General features: G+C 35.3%; 1 protein-coding gene across 12 annotated transcripts in view; it reads left to right on the top strand.

Moving 5' to 3' along the window:
* The window catches only part of RIMS2 (regulating synaptic membrane exocytosis 2), an 842,692-nt gene that overhangs the window by 478,344 nt on the left and 346,138 nt on the right, over positions 1-18,210 (top strand). For all 12 annotated transcript variants that reach the window (XM_072603307.1, XM_072603309.1, XM_072603321.1 and 9 more), the window contains 2 exons: positions 2,238-2,306; positions 7,273-7,429. In XM_072603307.1, the coding sequence (XP_072459408.1) occupies positions 2,238-2,306; positions 7,273-7,429 (226 nt within the window). The remainder of the gene's footprint in view (positions 1-2,237; positions 2,307-7,272; positions 7,430-18,210) is intronic.

Below are 18,210 nucleotides of genomic sequence, written 5' to 3'. Positions count from 1 at the left end.
TTGGTAATGCCACGTGTGACTAAAGGAGAAAGAAGGAAGTTTTTAGATGTGCAATGGAGGAGTTGAGAAATCTAGATTGTAGAGCAGACTTCAAGATGAATGTGAAAGTCCTGGGCTGTGGCAGAGGATGGAGTGAAGAAGGAGAGTGTGAATCAGGTCCTGAAATCACTGAGACTATTGAAAGAAAGACCTAGATGTTGATAGATAACAATAATTTAGGGTTGGACAAGGGTACTGTCTAGGAGTAGGTTCAAAGGACATTGTTAAACAATGTTGGCAGAGGAATGATCTTGAAGAAAGAATGACTAGTAAAGGGTATGCCAATCCATCCTCCTGATCCCTTGAATTGGAGGGAGTAAGAAGAGTAGTTGCCAGGGGAGGGTTTTGCAGAGGAAAAGGGTATTCAAAGTATAATGCAGTTTCATTAAAGCAAGAAGGTAGAAGGATGTTGATAGAGGAATTCATTTTTTTATTAGAATGTTATCAGTATATTTAGTGGATTCCCTGGTGTCATTTTAACTCTTTAAATATTGTTTAAAGTGGCAACATCATGTCAACTCATTGCTAAGTGCTATGGTATAATATTAAAGTTCTGTACATAACACAGTAGTATAGAGGGTGGATTGGTATTTGAAATCAAGAGGTATGACTGAATCATGTCTTTGTAGTTTACTACCTGGGTAACTTTGGGCAAGTCATTTCACCTCAGCTTCCTCATCTGGAAAATGAGGTATGTGGATTAAATGTCCTCTAAAATCCACTCCAACTCTAAATATATAATCCTTTGATCTATGAATTCTACATTTTGGTATCAGATACTGAATGACAAAAGCAAAAATAGTATTTATATAATTAGGCAAATCTGTTTTTTGCAATGTTACTTATTTTTCAGACACTAATGATAAATGGAAGTAAGAATACAAAAGCAGTTTATTCTTGTGTCTACTGATATATCTGTTTAATTTACATTTTAGAATCAGGTTTGTAGTTAAAGTCTTTTTATTCACCTAAGCTCTAGTTGTTTCATTTAGATGTTATGCTTGTTAGAAAAGTATTAATACACTTTAAAAACTGTTTTCCAAAATTTCATGATACATTTCATCCTTCTGAACATTAATAATGGCTATTTCTGTCTTTGTACAAACTTAGAAAATTGTATCTATAGCACAACTCATATTTTAAATTTGGACACACTTTGTGTGTGTGTGCGTGTGTGTGTGTGTGTGTTGTTTATGTATTTATATTTTTGGAAATAGGTTTAGTTTGTAAGTTAGTCATGTTTTCTGCTTCTCTTTTTTATTTCTCTTGTTACTTACAAACTTTGAACTTTATAATGCCCCATTATTGTTTCTTTCAGTGGGGAAAATAGGTAAATGGAGAAGTAATAGTCAAAATAATAAATAAAAGTCAAATGTTACCTTTTAACATTTCTTATACATCTTAAGGAGAAAAACAGAAACTGTCTAGTAAAAGGGAGGTTTTTTATATTTAAGTGTTAGAAGCCATTTGCCTACATGATAGTGTTCCTTGATTAAAATGTGTAATAAAGAGTTGGGTATATTGACCTGATGATTTGTGTGTGTCATGCATGTTTATCATGAATATACAGATTAAAACATTCAAAAATATACCACTGTTTTCTTGGTGTTTACTTTGACTGTGAGAGGCAGTGTGGTAGAGATGGCCAGGAACACATTCATTCAAGTCTTAACCTGTGACAGATGTCAGCTGATTATGGACAAATCACTTGTTCTCTCAGTACCCCCCACATTTATCAAATTAAAAGTGACAAATATTTTACTGATCTTCATTGGTGGAAGGAGTTTCCATCTAGGCAGTTCCTTATACAGGTCTCAACAGGTGAGAAGGGAAAGGAGTGAAAAGCTGATTACATGGAGAAGCTTTTATTTCAAAGTAGCTAAATTTAACCTTTGCCTAATCTAATGGATTTTCAAATGTAAACCACAGGTTACTTATTTTCTATATATATAGTTGTACTACATAGCATCATGAGCGTCACAACATTTTGAATGATGCTCTTTTTGAAATGACCAATTGTTAGGTGATTTGTGATCTTTCCCCAGATTTGTGAGATCAATATTTGCAACTTTTTTCTTGTATATTTTTTCATCCACAAATACACAATTCAAATTATTTTCATTTTGTATTTGAAATGTTGTGAAGTAGAAATTTTCTTAATATAAATGAACAATTTGTATTTATTTTCTTCCTCACAGGATCTAAGCGAATAAGTGACAGCGAAGTCTCTGACTATGACTGTGATGATGGAATCGGTGTAGTGTCAGGTAAAAATTTTAATAGATTTTATTATAAGCTGAAAATTTGTATAAATCACTATTGATTTCTAAATCCCTGTGAGGAAATTTTAAAATGTTATGTACTGAGTACTTCATAAGCAGTTTACTGCAAAATATACAGAAATATAAAATTATTGTATTTCTCTAGAAAACTATGCTTCCGTAATAGGGTACTAAGTAATTTCAAAGGTGAAGTCAATTAAAACAAAAATCTTGTCATCACTCCAAGTGACTTTATTCTTCCCCATAAAAATATCAATACTTTTGCGTATGTTTTACAACCCAGATTCAGAAAGCATATTTAGATATGTGGACACTTATGTGCAACTGTCCAGATTCTTTGTACTGAAATTTAGAGTATCATTTAGAACTGTTTATATCCATTAGCTTTGACTGACTTGAGTTCAGCAAAATGAGGAAATTTCTCTTCAGGCAGGTACAAGTTATGATGCCATATTATTATTAAGTTTTGCTTGTTAAGGCACCAGAATTTAACTGTGTTCTCTTTAACATTGTTTATCAATAAATTGGATGAAATGTAGATGTCATCTTACCAGATTCATAGACACCATAAAGGTGGAAAGGATAGCTTAGACATTAGATGATAGAGACATGATATTAAAAAAAAACACAAAACTTCCACAGACTAGGCTGATAGATCAAATTTGATAAGTTTAAGTTTAGGAGAAAGAAGTATAGTGTCTTATATTTGATTTTTAAAAATTAACTTCATAAGTACAAGAGACTGTAGATATGTCTAGACATTGCCTTTTGTGACAGTTACATTGGAGAAATAGTATGCAGTAGCAGACAGAATATTAAATTTAGAGACTGGAGAAACTGGATGCAAATTTTGCCTATATTGGTTATTCACAAGAACAGGGGTAAGACACTTAACATGTCTGAATCTTCTATTTCCTTATCTGTAAAATGGAGATACCAATACTGTAGTACCTATGTTTAAAGCTGAAAATGAGGCTCAAATGAGGTAACGTATGCAAAAAAAAAGAATTCTGTCAAAGTATTCAGTAGTGCTGTATGCCAGTTTTGTGAAAAATATTTGGATGTATTCATGGATTACGAGTTTAGTATGAGTCCCCAATGTGAAATAAAGGCTTACAAAACTATTGTGACATTTGGCTACATTAAGGACACCTATCATCCAGAGCGTTTATGATTATAGTCATGCTGAATCTATATAATGGACTACATTCAGAAAATGATATATAGATGTGTATGAACATATGTACACACACACATACATATATATATATATATACAAATCCATAAATAAACACATTTAAGGTAAAATATATTTTAATAATTCAAGGATCTGCAAATCTGTCAGTGTGATCACGACCCTTTCCTTGCTTTTATTTATTCTCCTTGAGTTGTGGTACTTGAAAAATTTATCTTATGGTAAGTAGCCTTTCTAAATTTAGCTGGAGAAGTCCTAAAATGACAGATACAACATTATGTTGTCAAATTTACTTAAAACTTTCCTAGCATTCTAGGAGCTAACAGACTTGTGCTCTACTGCTATAGCTTTCAAGAACTCAGGGTGACGAACTTTTAGCAAGATGGATGTCTGTGGTTTCCACTGCCACCTCCCCTTCTGTCACCTCAGAACAGCAAGAAATGCCTCAAATAAAATAAAACAACAATAAAAATAGTGTAAAGGAAAGTAAAACTCATGGGAAATGTTGTAGAAAAATCTAGCAAATAGAAAGGAAGTTGTAATATTCTTGGTCAGACCACATCTAGAATGTTGTTTTCAGTTCTGGGTAGAGGTGAGGATTATTGAATACTCTCCAGGGGAGACAGTAGCCAGATCTACTGGGCTTAGCGACCCTACTGTTATGGAAGGAAATTGAGATTTTTCAACTCAAGAATATAATATTCAGGGGGGAGTATTATTAACTGTCTTCAAGTGTTTGAATGATTTTCATTTACAATCGTGATTGGACTTTCCTTGCTCTGAGTACAGAAGTAGCAGTAATGAAGAGATGTTGCACAGAGCTAGATTTAAGTTTGATATTACATAGAAGTTCCTCACAGTTAGAGATGCCCAACCAACTTAGGGTTCCACTCTTTGGAGAGCTGCAAGCAAAAGCTGGATAGATTCTTTGGCCATTTAGAGACTTGTGCTCAGGTGTGATTTACTGAAATGGTTTTCTGTGATTCTTTAATCCTGTGATCTTTTTCCTATCCAAACTGGATGACCTTTCTGAGACTCACAGTACCTTAATGGAGCTTTTCCTTTTGTTCATCAGATGAAGAGGACTTTGATTCTCAGTTTAACTCTTTCTATATGACCCTTGATTCCATCTTCTCTTAACTCTTCTTCTCTCATTCCTTTTCTAGAAGGAATTCCTTTTCTTCTTTTTTAGAAGTAGAGAGTCTATAAGACTATTTATACAGTCCCAGTAGTGAAAACATTGACTATTTTCCTTCTGCCTTTCCCCTCACATCTTATTCTGCTTTTCTATATCTATTTTTTATTCTTTTCATAAGACAGGGTTATACCCCATCATGACCTTATGCTTAAATTCTACCCATTTTACAAATATATCTATTTACTCCAGAAGATCTGTTAAAAGTATTGTCCATTTTCTCTGCCAAATTTCTTAGATGCTAGTGTTCTCTTTACCTTGGGATCTTTCTGTCAATAAGTAAAAGAACACTTGGTGAATTGTATCTTGCTGAATAAATAGACAATTTTACTTGAAAGAAGTAATTAATGCAAAGCAGAAATAACATAAACCTTTGGGGATATTTCTAGCTTAGTAACAAACATACATATTCATCAAAATTTACTTGTATAGGCTAAGAATAGAGTTTGCAAATCACTTGAAATATATGAGACAAAGTATTCCTGGAAAAGAAGTGGATTGCTAATTGTTACCTATCCTGGGCCTAGCAGGACTTTCCAGTCAGCTACCAGAAAAAAAGTTAAGAGCTGTCCAGAAACGATACTAGAAGAGAGATATGAGAATAGAGAGCCCTGTGAGAAGAGCTCTGAGAAGACCATATTTAAGACCTGCCCAATTTTTCCAGCCTAATCAGTTTATATACTAGACTCTCCCTCCCTGCTGTTCCGTCCTTTTAAGGATTAAAGAATACATTGTACTTTTTCCATTAAGCACTATGTTAGACATGAAGGCCCGTGTAAGTGGCCTTCCTCTTTTAAAAGAGAAATAAATTCTGAATGAGAGGGGCTCTACCATGCTAAGAAAAATAAGCTCATTTCTTACATATATCATGTGATTTATGGCTTCATTTTCTGAGATACATAATTTTGTCTATTTTGGATCTATTTTGTTCCCCCTTTTCTGGATATTTTCTTAGCTTCTTTCCAACTGTTGTCTTTATTTTCTTTTTGTATTTCTGACCATTCATCATCCTCTCCTCCCTCTTAGGAGGTGTTGGTAACCACTAAAGTAAGATTTTTTTTCCCACAAAAGTTCTGTCCTGAGGCCTCTTATCTTTATTAATATTGTTATTATTAGGAATAATAACAAGAGATAGCATTTATATAATATTTTAAGATTTATGAAGAGCTTTAAATATATTAACTCTTGAACTTTATGCTTGGTAATCTTATCAATTTCCAAAAGTTTATTTGTTCTTTATATACATATGATTTTCAGATCTCTTTTTACTGAATTCCATTACTTCATTACCATCTGCTTGCTAGATATCTCCACCAGGATATCTTATAGGAATGTCAAATTCAATATTTTCAAAATAGAATTCATTATGTCTTCCTCCAAACTAATCAGTCCTCCAAATTTCCCCATTTCTGTTGTTACCACAGTCATTCTGTTCACCTAAGTATGCAATTTCTCAGTCATTTTTTGCCTCTTTCCACTATTTCAACACTGCATAAAATTGCCTACTATCCTTCTCCCACCACATCTCTTTTATCTTTCTTCTTATTCCATTTGCGTAATCTCTGTCCTAATTTATTATCTTCTTATTATCTCTTCTTACCTGAAATATTGTCTTACTTGGTCTTGCCTTTCTCTTCTCTAGTTTATCTTTCACAAAATTGCCAACTGATAATCTTAAAACACAGTTTGTTTGTATTGTGTCCACTAAGGAATCTTTGCTGAGTCCCTGTTATTTGTAGGATAAAATATAAAATTATCAGCCCCCAAGTTAAAGCTCTCTACAGTCTCTGGATTCAGAGATTCAGAAATGATTATTTCTCTTTCCTCTTTGTGCACACCATTCCAGTAAAACTGTTCTGTTACTTACCTATACTAAAAGTTCTATTTCCTGCTCTGTGCCTTTGCACATAGTTCTCCCATGTCTGGAATATTTACCCTTCTCAACTCTCTTTCATGGAATTCCTAGCTTGACTCAGTGTACTGCTCAGGTGCCTGGGCTTTCACTAATTCCTTTTCTTCCCCCCAGTTGTTGGCATTCTCTCCCTCTTTAAATCATTTTGTATTTCTTCATAAATAATTTGTACTTAATTATTTGAATGCATGTTCATATGCCCAATAGAATGTAAGGCTCTTATAGGAAGGGACAGTTTTGTTCTTTCCTTTGAATTCCCTGAAGTTAGTTCAGTGCCTTGTATGTTGTACTAGATAAACATTTGTTGAATGAAATTCAGTTCAAATGCAAGACTGTCAGGTTGCAAAGGGAAGAGATTAAGTTTTATTATTTGTAAGCCTCCATTGAATTTAACACAGTGGTTAATATGTTATAAGTATTCAGTGAATTTTTAGATAAATTTGCAGAGCCAGGTAATATAAAACTGTCACACTTTATGTTAATCATTAAGGTTTTTCACATTTCATAATTGTTTGCCTATTTTTCATGTTCCATCTAAAAATGCAATTTTAGCATATATTGCTTAAAGTGGGACAATTTTTAAAAGTCTGTAAATGACTTGAATTTTAGTATTTATTTAATATTTATAGATTTTTATTTATTTATTTAGATTATCGACACAATGGAAGAGACCTTCAGAGTTCAACATTGTCAGTGCCAGAACAAGTGATGTCATCAAATCATTGTTCACAGTCTGGGTCCCCTCACCGAGTAGATAGTATAGGAAGAACTAGGTCATGGTCACCCAGTGTCCCTCCTCCACAAAGGTAAGTAATATTGCATATTTTATGAAATGAAACTAGGATATAAATCCTGTGGTAGCTAATTTCATGTAATGTTGTAAAAGTGTAGCAAAATAATATAGTTATTTGAGAAAAAAAACTTTAAATAGAATGAGGTACTATTTAATACTCTTTTTTGAAGAAATCTATATTGCTTTGTTTAACTCATGTTTTAGTCTATTAGACTAATATAGGGCTTTGCCACTTAAGAAGCCAGATTTAATCATACATCCTAAGAATGAAGTCCAGAGTCAGTAAATTAGAAATGTTGCTGGTGAATACAATGACATATCTGCAACCCATTTTAAAAGTGTTTTGAATCTGCTAAAACAAATTGAAAGCCAAATGATGGAAGTTGGGAAAGATGGAATAAACCAAAAATAGCTTATCAGCATTTAATAATTTGCAGTAAAGACTTCATGGGGATAGTGCTATCTTATAGAAGAGCGATTAGAGGGACTTTTCAGGGTGGAGCCAAGATGGTAGAGTAGAAAAGCTGAGTTTTTCTAACTGAACTTTCTTAATATTCCCCTCCAAACAACTTTAATAATGCCTCAAACTGAATTCTGGAGTGGCGGAACTACCAAATTATTTTAGTGAGATGTCTTCAAGCCCAAGACAATGTAGGAGGTTGGAAAGAGGGATTTGTGACACAGGAGAGGGGCTGGCCTGGAATCCAAATGGATGAAACACCAGTTGTGAGTCTAGGTGATGATGACAGAAGTAGCAATAGGTTCAGGAGCTCAGGAGACAGACAGTAAGGGGACTTGGCAATTTGTCAGAAAGAGATTACAAGATACTGTGTGCTCATACTGAAGACAAGACCAGACTCTTGTAGCTCCATTGCCTATACTCACTTCTGGGTCATAGTTCAAGGATAGAGAGGGACACTTTTGGTCAAGAGGGAAGGAAACCTGGAAGGGAGATGTCACCTTCAGCCCCAAAGATTCCGGGACCCGAAGGAACAGTATAGTTTCTGGTCCCAAGGGAGAAGGAGCCCTGAGGACCACTATTAAGTGCATTCTCAAGGGATCTGGGGTCCTTCTTGTGTAAGGACTAGAGTATAGACCAAGAGATCAGTGACCAGGCTTGTCCCAAGATAGCACCACTTTGGAAGCACCAAAACTCAGGAACTATCTCTGAAAACAGCAGTGTGAAAAAAACCGAAGCTTGAGACAGAGCCCCTCCCCTCTTGATGCTAGGAAGAGAGTCCAACATTAACATAAAGTAGAGCTTTTACAGGATAGGGGAAATGCATATACCTCACACACATTTAAATTGGTTCAAAAAGTGAAAATATATATACATACTCAATTTTGAAATAGAATGATAATTTTTAAAAGGGCGATTAGACTTGTTTTACTTGATCTCCGGGTAAGATAAGGAGCATTTAATAAAAATTGCAACAAGGCAAATTAGGTGTTATGCATAGAAAAATGTCTGAACATTTAGAAATATCCAGAAGTGTAATACTAGACTGTACTGGGTAGATAGTTGTCCTTTACTTGAAAGAGTTGCCATGCCAATAAGATAGATAATCTGTCATTTATTGTGAAATGTCATTGTCAGTGATTATCAAGGGTAGGAAGATGAGTTTATTTTAAAAGGAGCTTGGATTTATTTATTTTTTTACTTTTGAGATTGAATTTAAAAATGAATACAACATGGCTGCTTACAGTTTAAGAATGATCTTATAGGAATTTCACATCAGTCCCTTAGATTCCATTGGTTCTGTTATATGTTTTAACCTGTAGGTGAAATGTGGTAAGATACAGATTGAAGGTGGTATATGAAGCTTCAAGAACTTGGATCACATCCTATTAGTAGGATTGTTGTCATTTTAATGGCTTTTAGGTGCACAAGAGGTATTGCATTCATAAGAACTAGAGCTGTCCTTTGATGTATTGTTATTGGAAGTTTCCCCCACACCTGCCTGTCTTCTTAAGGTTTTGGGAGAGGACAGGTTAGGACAGGACAGGACAGGGGAGGGGAGGGGAGGGGAAGGGAAGAGCTGCTACTCACTCTCAAGTTGTGTTTGTCCTTCATTCTCAAAGAGGACTATGACCCTAAGTGAGTACCTGTAAAGACCTTGGCCTAAAGGGCCCATGGTCTCCCAGTGCATCCTGGGCCATTTCTAGTCATCCTGAGGAATGTCAGATTTCTGGATTCAGATGGCTCTGGAGGAGAAGTGAGGCTGGTGACCTGCACAGACCTCCCTCACTCAAAAGAAAGTCAAGTGCAAGTCATGTCATCATTTCTCTGATGGCATGGTCTTCTTTGGCAACGAAGGATGAACGCAATCCTGCCTGTCTTCTGATTTGAGTTCTTGTGGCAGCCAGTTACTTTTAGTTGTGCAAGTTTTCATCTCTAATAGGAACACAATTGGACCATTTTCCTATGTCACAAAAATCCCAGGTTATTTCTAATTGAAAGGGAAAATGATTGGATAGGCCTTTTTCCTTCCATGTAAGAACCTGAGATTAAAAGGTGATGGTGGCAGAGCAAAAGAAAGTTTTTTTGATAGGAACTCTGAAAAGCAGACTGGTGATCTTTCCTTTGACGAAGACAATGCTTATTCCAGTTTTCATCTTTGACAACAAACAAGCATGTAAGGGGAATCCGCCACTAGCTGTAAGAATCTCTGGTTCCTTCACACTGGTGTTTCTAGGATTGTTGCTTAGGTTACTGTTAGGAAATTCTTTTAACCAAGAGGAATGGAACCTCTTGGCAAAGTTGGGGTTCAGTGACTGTGGTTCAAAGAGAGGAGACCAAACTGAAAGTAAAGAAATATATTAACATGCTAAGGAAATGGTTGAGAGCATCTTCAACCTCCAAGGGTACAGATACAGTTTTTATAACTTTAGGCTTGCTTAGAGTACACAATCAACAGCATTGTGTGGAAGTGTAGTATAGCTAAGTAGTAACACCTTGCAAGTGAGAGGGAGGGATAGAGAAAGGGAGAATCATAAAAGGGAAAAAGGGAGACTTCTGAGTAAATATCTGTCATGTAGCTGGCAGGATTTGTGATCAGAATAAGACAATGTCTATTCAGGGACAGGAGATAAGGGAAAATTACTAAATGCTATTACAATTGTGAAAGAAGTCTTTTTAGATAACTTCAGGGTTGAGGTAATAATTGAGAAAAGATTACATGTGTCTCTAATCCAAGGACAACAAATAGTTGGTGTGTGTGTGTGTATGCACACACACACATATATACATACATACATACACATGTGTGTATGTGTATCAGTTGTGTACATATGTATGTGAATGTATATGTGTGTATATATGTATATATTTATATACATGCAGAGATAGAGATTGTGAGATCGTTATATATTATTTCTCCTTATTTTCTATTATTAGGCTACCTGGTCACTGAAGGATTTCAGGTCCTTCAAGATGTTGAGGAATTATAGTGCTTATAGTGATTCCTATTTTCTCCCACAATTTACAGTTGAGTTGTAAGAAGTTTCTGTAGGGACAGCCTCCAAAATTAGTTTTCCGAAAAACAGAACAGAATGTAAAACATGACCCTGGCACTATTAATCAGCCCTTTTCAATAGATATGACATGTTGAAGCAACCTTCTAAGAACAAAGAGTAGAAAGACAACTTAAACTTCTTTAGAGTGAGGCAGGTTGCAAATGAGAACTTTTACTCTCACAGAATTGAGGAGGCAGCTATTACCATTTCCCAGTTATCACTCTCTGGTAGGGCTTTCCATACATGTTGGACTTAGCCTAGCCCTAGCACGTTACTGTGCTGGAAAGGATCCCATTCTCTTTATGCCATCTTCTTACTGGAGGCAATTAAAATATACATCTGCTCAAAATTATGACATATTTGCCTAGTAGTTTGATTAAAATTATAGTCTGATTTTTTTAATTTAAAAAATAAGTTAAAATGCAGATTGTTAAATAACAATTGATTATTAGGTCATATTGACAGGGCCACAAACTGTGAAAATGACCTGGGAAAGGCCACTGATATACAAGTAAATATTTTGAAATGTGGAATCAATCAATGAATATTTATTAAGCACCTATCATATGCCAGACACTGGGTTAAGTGCTAGGGATACAAAGAAATACAAAAAAAAAAAAAGTCCTTGTTCTCAAGGAGCTCACTTTCTAATAGAGGAGACTATAGTATGCAAATGTCTATCTATCAACAAAATGTTTATGTATGTGTGTGTGTATGTGTGTGTGTGCGTACAGGCATGCCTTGTTTTATTATGCTTTGTATAGGTGTTTTTGTTTTTTTACAAATTGAAAGTTTGTGACAACCCTTCACTGAGAAAGTTTTCTTAGCACCATTTTTATTAAAGCATGTGCTCACATCATGTACCTGTCACATTTTGGTAATTCTCTCAGTATTTCAAAGCTTTTCATCATTATCATATCAGTTATGATGATATGTGATTAGTGATGTTACTATTATAATTGTTTTGGGGTGCCCATAACTGTGCCCATATAAGACGGCAAGCTTAATTGATAAATATAGTGTGTGTTCTGACTTCTCCACAAACTAGCTGTTCCCCTGCTTCTCTCCTTTTCCTTGGGCTTCTTTGTCTCTTGAGATACAATATTGAAATTGGGCCAGTTAATAACCCTAAAATGGCCTTAGAGTGTTCAAGTGAAAGGAAGAGTCGACTGAAGAAGGTAAACTTCATTGTTGCCTTATTTTAAGAAATTACTACAGCAATCCTACTCTTAGTACTACTAGCTGATCAATAAGCAGCCACTAGACTCACCACCAGCAAAAAAGATGATGACTTACTGAAGGCTCAGATGATGATTAGCATTTATTTTTTAGCAATAAAGTACTTTTTATCTAAGGTATGTACGTTTTTTTCAGACATCATACTTGCACACTTAAGACTATAGTGTAGTGTTCATATAACCTTTATATGCACTGGGAAACCAGACAATTCACGTGACTTCCTTTATTGTAGTGTTTACTTTATTGCTTGGAGGTGTAGATGAAGAAGAAGATTCCAAATATGGAGGGCAACTAGTGAAAATGCCTGGAGCCTGGAGACAGAATGTGATTAGTGAGGCACAGAAAAGAGACTAGTGTCATTGGTTCATGGACTATGTGAGAAGGAGTAAGGTATACGAAGATTGGTAAGATAAGAAGGGACCAGGTTAGGAAGCCAAATACAGTATTTCCTACTTGGAGGTAATAGGGAGCCATTTGAGCTTTTGGAATAGGGGGGTACTATGTAGAGATGAAAAGTTTAATTATTAACAGACCAATCATTTTAGGATTTCCCCCCTTTTTCATTTTTGATATCAGTTTATAAAATATATAATTTAAAAACATTGTTTCTTGTTGTTTGGTCATTTTTCAGTCATATCCTACACTTTGTGACCCCTTTTGGGGTTTTCTTGGTAAAGATATTGGAGTGGTTTGCCATTTCCTTTTCTAGCTCATTTTATAGATGAGGAAACTGAGGCAAATAGGGTTAAATGACTTGCCCAGGGTCACATAGCTAGTTTTTTGTGTCCGAGGTTGGATTTGAACTTAGGAAGGTAAGTCTTCCTGACTCTAGGCCTGACATTCTGTCCACTGTGCTGCCTAGCTGCCACATGATAAAGTATTATTCTGTTTTCTAGACTTTGTTCCTTTCAAAAGCTTGGTTAAATGTATAACCTAGTAGACTTCCATTTTCCTTGGTTATCCACAGTTAAATTAAGTCTAACTGTTTTTCTGATGTTCTCCTAGTAGATATTATCAGTCAATTCAGAGTAACTGCTTAATTGCAGTTTTTTAAATTAGTAGTTTTTTATTTTTCCAATTACATGTAAAGTCAATTTTCAGCATTAAATTTTGAAAGATTTTGAGTTTGAAATTTTTCCCTCTGTCCCCTCTCCCCTTCTCAATATATGACAAATAATTTGATATAGGGTATACATGTGCAATAATCTAAAACATTTCCACATTAGTTAAATCGTGAAAGAAGAAACAGAACAAAAGAAAAAAAACTACAACCTTCCCCTCTCCCCTCTTAGAAGTATACTTCTCTCTGCATTCAGACTCCATTTTTCTCTGTGTGTGGATAGCATTTTCCATCCTGAGTCTTTTGGAAGTGTCTTGAATTACTGTATTGTTGAGAAGAACTAAGTTAGTCAGTTGATTATTGCACAGTTTTATTGTTACTGTATATAATGCTCTCCTGGTTCTGCTCACTTTGCTCAGCATCAGTTCATGTAAGTCTTTCCAGGTTTTTCTGAAATCCATCTGCTTATCATTTCTCAAAGCCCAATAGTAATCTATTACTACATAATATACTGCATATTCATATATTACATATTCTACAGCTTGTTCAGCCATTCCCCAATTAATGGGCATCCCTTCAGTTTTCAATTCTTTGCCATCACAAAAAGAGCTGCTCTCAATATTTTTGTACGTGTGGGTCCTTTTCCATTTTTGTATAATGTCTCTGGGATACAGACCTAGTAGTGATATTTCTGGATCAAAGGGTATGCACAGTTTGATGGCTCTTTGTGCACAGTTCCAAATTGCTCTCTAGAATATATTTGTGCCATTGTTTAACTGAATATCTTTCATAGTACTTGACCTAATTTTGAGTGTGTGTGTGTGCGTGTGCGTGTGCGTGTGAGTAGCACCAACGCAACATTCACAGCACCTACAGCAGCCATGAATATGCTGGCACAGTTCTGAATTGCAAAATGCAATAGACTCTCCATATAGAAGACAACCAAAACATTTATTCAGATAACAGAAAACCGAATCCCAACACCAGAAAACCAAATCCTTCATAGCAACAAAGAAATCTTTGCACAATGACAATGCAAGGGGTACTACCAGCTTTCCCTCTTCCAACAGACCAGCTCCCTCAAACAAATCACAAACAAGCTCCCCCAGCTGCCTGCTTCCTCTGTTCTTCCCAGCTCTGACTATTCTGACTAACCTCCTCTCAGTTCTCCTCCAGCTCTGCCTCTTTCCGTTCCATCCTTTCTGCTCCACCTTTTCCTTTTCCATGTGACTTAGACTCTTGTGACTGAGGCTTCTATATGACTTAAGCAGGTCACATGGGCCTATTAATGAACGGGAAAGATCTTCCCATTAAGAAGCAAAATTACATTAACAATATGTAAAAATGCATTATCAATACAGTGCTTAAGAACTGTTATACCTTGGAAAGAATAATCTATTTAATTTAGTATATCCAAGCCCATATCTGCTAAAATTTATTCTCAACTTATTGTTAATTTTCACTATCTGTCCAGTATAGATTTTCAGCCACATGGAACCTGCGTCTAACCTGTGGGTGGCCAGAGCCAAACAGAGCAGGATAGAGCCTGGAGAGTTAGGAATAAAACAGAAGTTTAATTTCAGAGTGAGGAAAACGGCTTACAAGCAAGGACACGTGCTGTGGCCCTGCCCCTAGTGAAGGGGACCTACTTTAGTGTGGGGATATTTCAGTATTTACACCAGTAACAGTGCAGTGAGCTGTAGCCCTGATAATGAGGGATATGGTAGCAATGTGACAAGTTTGGCTTCATGACCTAAACATGAGTACTTGTCTGGTGTTTGTCTATGCTCAGAGAACACATGGTGCTAGTCAAAGCAATGTAATAATGATATGATTTTGTCAGAGACTGAAATCATCCAGAGGGTGAGCACAAAAGATTGTTATTATGTTAAGTTCAGGAGCCAGCTTCCTTGCTGGGCCTTAGTTCTGGAAAACAGTGTATTTCCTTTTTTTAATTATTATTATTTTATTTGTTTTCAGTGTTCTACACTTACTTCCATATAACGCAGATTTTCCCCTGCCTCCTCCCTACTCCCCCTTGCTCCCTACTCCCTCCCTAAGGTAGCATACAATTTTATATAGGTTCTATACATAGATTCCTATTAAATACATTTTCACCTCAGACATGTTGCATAAAGAATTAATGTGAATGGGAGAAATCATAAAACATACCAAAACATAATACAAAAGAAAATGATCTACTTCATTCTGGGATCGAATTCCATAGTTCTTTCTGTGGATGTGGAAAGCATTGTGCCTTAAGAGACCACTGGGAATTATTTAATTCCTTGCATTGCAATGAAGTACTAAGAAAAATTCCTTGCACACTGTGGTTGTTGCTGTGTACAAAGTTGTCCTGGTTCTGCTCCTTTTACTCAGTGTCAGTTCATATAAGTCTTTACAGGCCTCTCTGAAGTCTTCCTGTTCATCATTTTTATAGTGCAATAGTATTCCATCACATTTATATACCACAACTTACTCAGTCATTCCCCAATTGATGGGCATCCCCTTGATTTCCAGTTTTTGACCACCACACAGAGAGATGCTATAAATATTTTTGGACATGTGGGACTCTTTCCCATTTTTATGATCTCTTGGGGATATAGTACTAGAAGCAGTATTGCTGGGTCAAAGGGTATGCACATTTTTGTAGCCCTTTGGGCATAGTTCCAAATTGCTCTCCAGAATGGTTGGATCAGCTCACAGCTCCACCAACAATGAATTAGTATTCCAACTCTCCCATATCTTCTCCAACATTTATCATCTTCCTCTTTAGTCATGTTAGTCAATCTGATAGTTATGATGTAGTATCTCAGAGTTGTGTTGATTTGCATCTCTAATCAATAGTGATTTAGAGCATTTTTTCATATGACGACGTATAGCTTTAATTTCTTCCTCTGAAAAGAGCCTGTTCATATCCTTTGATCATTTTCAATTGGGGAATGACTTGTATTCTTGTACATTTGAATCAGTTCTCTATATATTTTAGAAATGAGGCCTTTATCACAGACACTAGTTGCAAAAATTCTTTCCCAGTTTTCTGTTTCTATCCTAATCTTGGTTGCATTGGGTTTGGTTGTACAAAACCTTTTCAATTTAATGTAATCAAAGTTATCCATTTTGCACTTCATAATGCTTTCTGTCTCTTATTTAGTCAAAAACTCTTCCCTTCTCCATAAATCTGATAAATACAATATTCCTTGCCCCCTAATTTGTTTATAGTATCAATCTTTATACCTAGATCATGTATATATTTGGACTTTATTCTTGTGTACAGTGTCAGGCATTGGTCTATGCCTAGTTTCTGCCACACTACTTTCTGCCACAGTTTTCCCAGCAATTTTTGTCAAGCAGTGAGTTCCTAGCCCAGAAGCTGGGGTCCTTGGGTTTATGATACAGTAGATTGCTATATTCATTGACTACTGTGTCTTGAGTACCTAACATATTCCACTGGTCTACCCTTCTGTTTCTTAGCCAGTACCAAGTGGTTTTGATAATTGCTGCTTTATAATAAATTTGAGATCTGGTAGGGTAGGTCACCTTCCCTAGCATTACTTTTCATTAGTTCCCTTGATATTCTGGACTGTTTGTTTTTCCAGATGAATTTTGATATTATTTTTTATAATTGTAGAAAATAATTATCTGATAGTGTGATTGGTATGGCACTGAATAAGTAAATTTAGGTAGAATTGTCATTTTTATTATATTGGCTCATCCTACCCACGAGCAACTGGCGTTTTTCCACTTACTTAGATCTGACTTTATTTGTGCAAAAAGCATTTTCTAATTGTGTCCATATAGTCCCTGAATTTGTTTTGGCAGGTAGACTTCCCAATATTTTATAGTGTATACTGTGGCTTTAAATGGGATTTCCCTTTCTATCTCTTGCTGTTAGATTTTGTTAGAAATATATAGAAATGCAGAAGATTTTTGTGGGTTTATTTTGTAACCTGCAGCTTTGCCAAAGTTGTTTATTATTTCAAGTAATTTTTTTACTTGAATCTCTGGGATTCTCTAAGTATATCATCATATCATCTGCAAAGAGTGATAACTTAATTTCTTCTTTGCCTGTTCTAATTTCTTCAATTTCTTTTTCTTCTCTTATTGCTACAGCTAACATTACCTGTACCATATTGAATAATAGTGGTGATAATGGGCATCCTTGTTTCACCCCTGATCTTATTGGAAATGTATCTAGCTTATCTCTATTGCATATTGCTAAAGGTTTTAGATAGATGCTGCTTATTATTTTATGGAAAGTTCCTTTTATTCCTATGCTCTCCAGTGTTTTCAATAGGAATGGGTGTTGTATTTTTCAAAAGTTTTTTCTGCATCTATTGAGATAATCACGTGGTTTCTGTTAGTTTTGTTATTTATATGATAAATAAGGCTAATAGTTTTCCCAACATTGAACCAGCCCTGTATTTTTGGTATAAATCTTCCTTGATCATAATGTATTATTCTCATGATAAGTTGTATTCTTTTTGCTAAATGTTATTTAAAATTTTTACATGTGTATTCATTAGAGAAATTGATCTATAATTTTATTTATCTGTTTTGGCTCTTCCTGGTGTAGGTATCAAAACTATATTTGTGTCATAAAAAGAATTTGGGAGGACTCCTTCTTCCCCAATTTTCCCAAATGCTGTACAGCATTGGAATTAACTGTTCTTTAAATGTTTGATAGAATTCACTTGTAAATCCATCTGGCTCTGGAGATTTTTCCTAGGGAGTTCCTTGATGGCTTGTTCAATTTCTTTTTCTGAGATGGGGATATTTAAGTATTCAACTTCCTCTTCTGTTGGGCTGGGCAATTTTTATTTTTAAAAATAATCATCTATCTCATTTAGATTGTTGAATTTATGGACATACAGTTGGGCAAATCAATTTCTAATTATTGTTTTAACTTCCTCTCCATTGGAGGCAAGTTCACCCTTTTCATTTTTGATATTGGTAATTTGGTTTTCTTCTTTCTTTTC

This window comes from Notamacropus eugenii, chromosome 4, assembly GCF_028372415.1.
Source record: "Notamacropus eugenii isolate mMacEug1 chromosome 4, mMacEug1.pri_v2, whole genome shotgun sequence".
Lineage (NCBI taxonomy): Eukaryota > Metazoa > Chordata > Mammalia > Diprotodontia > Macropodidae > Notamacropus > Notamacropus eugenii.
This window is presented reverse-complemented; position numbering and strand designations above follow the sequence as displayed.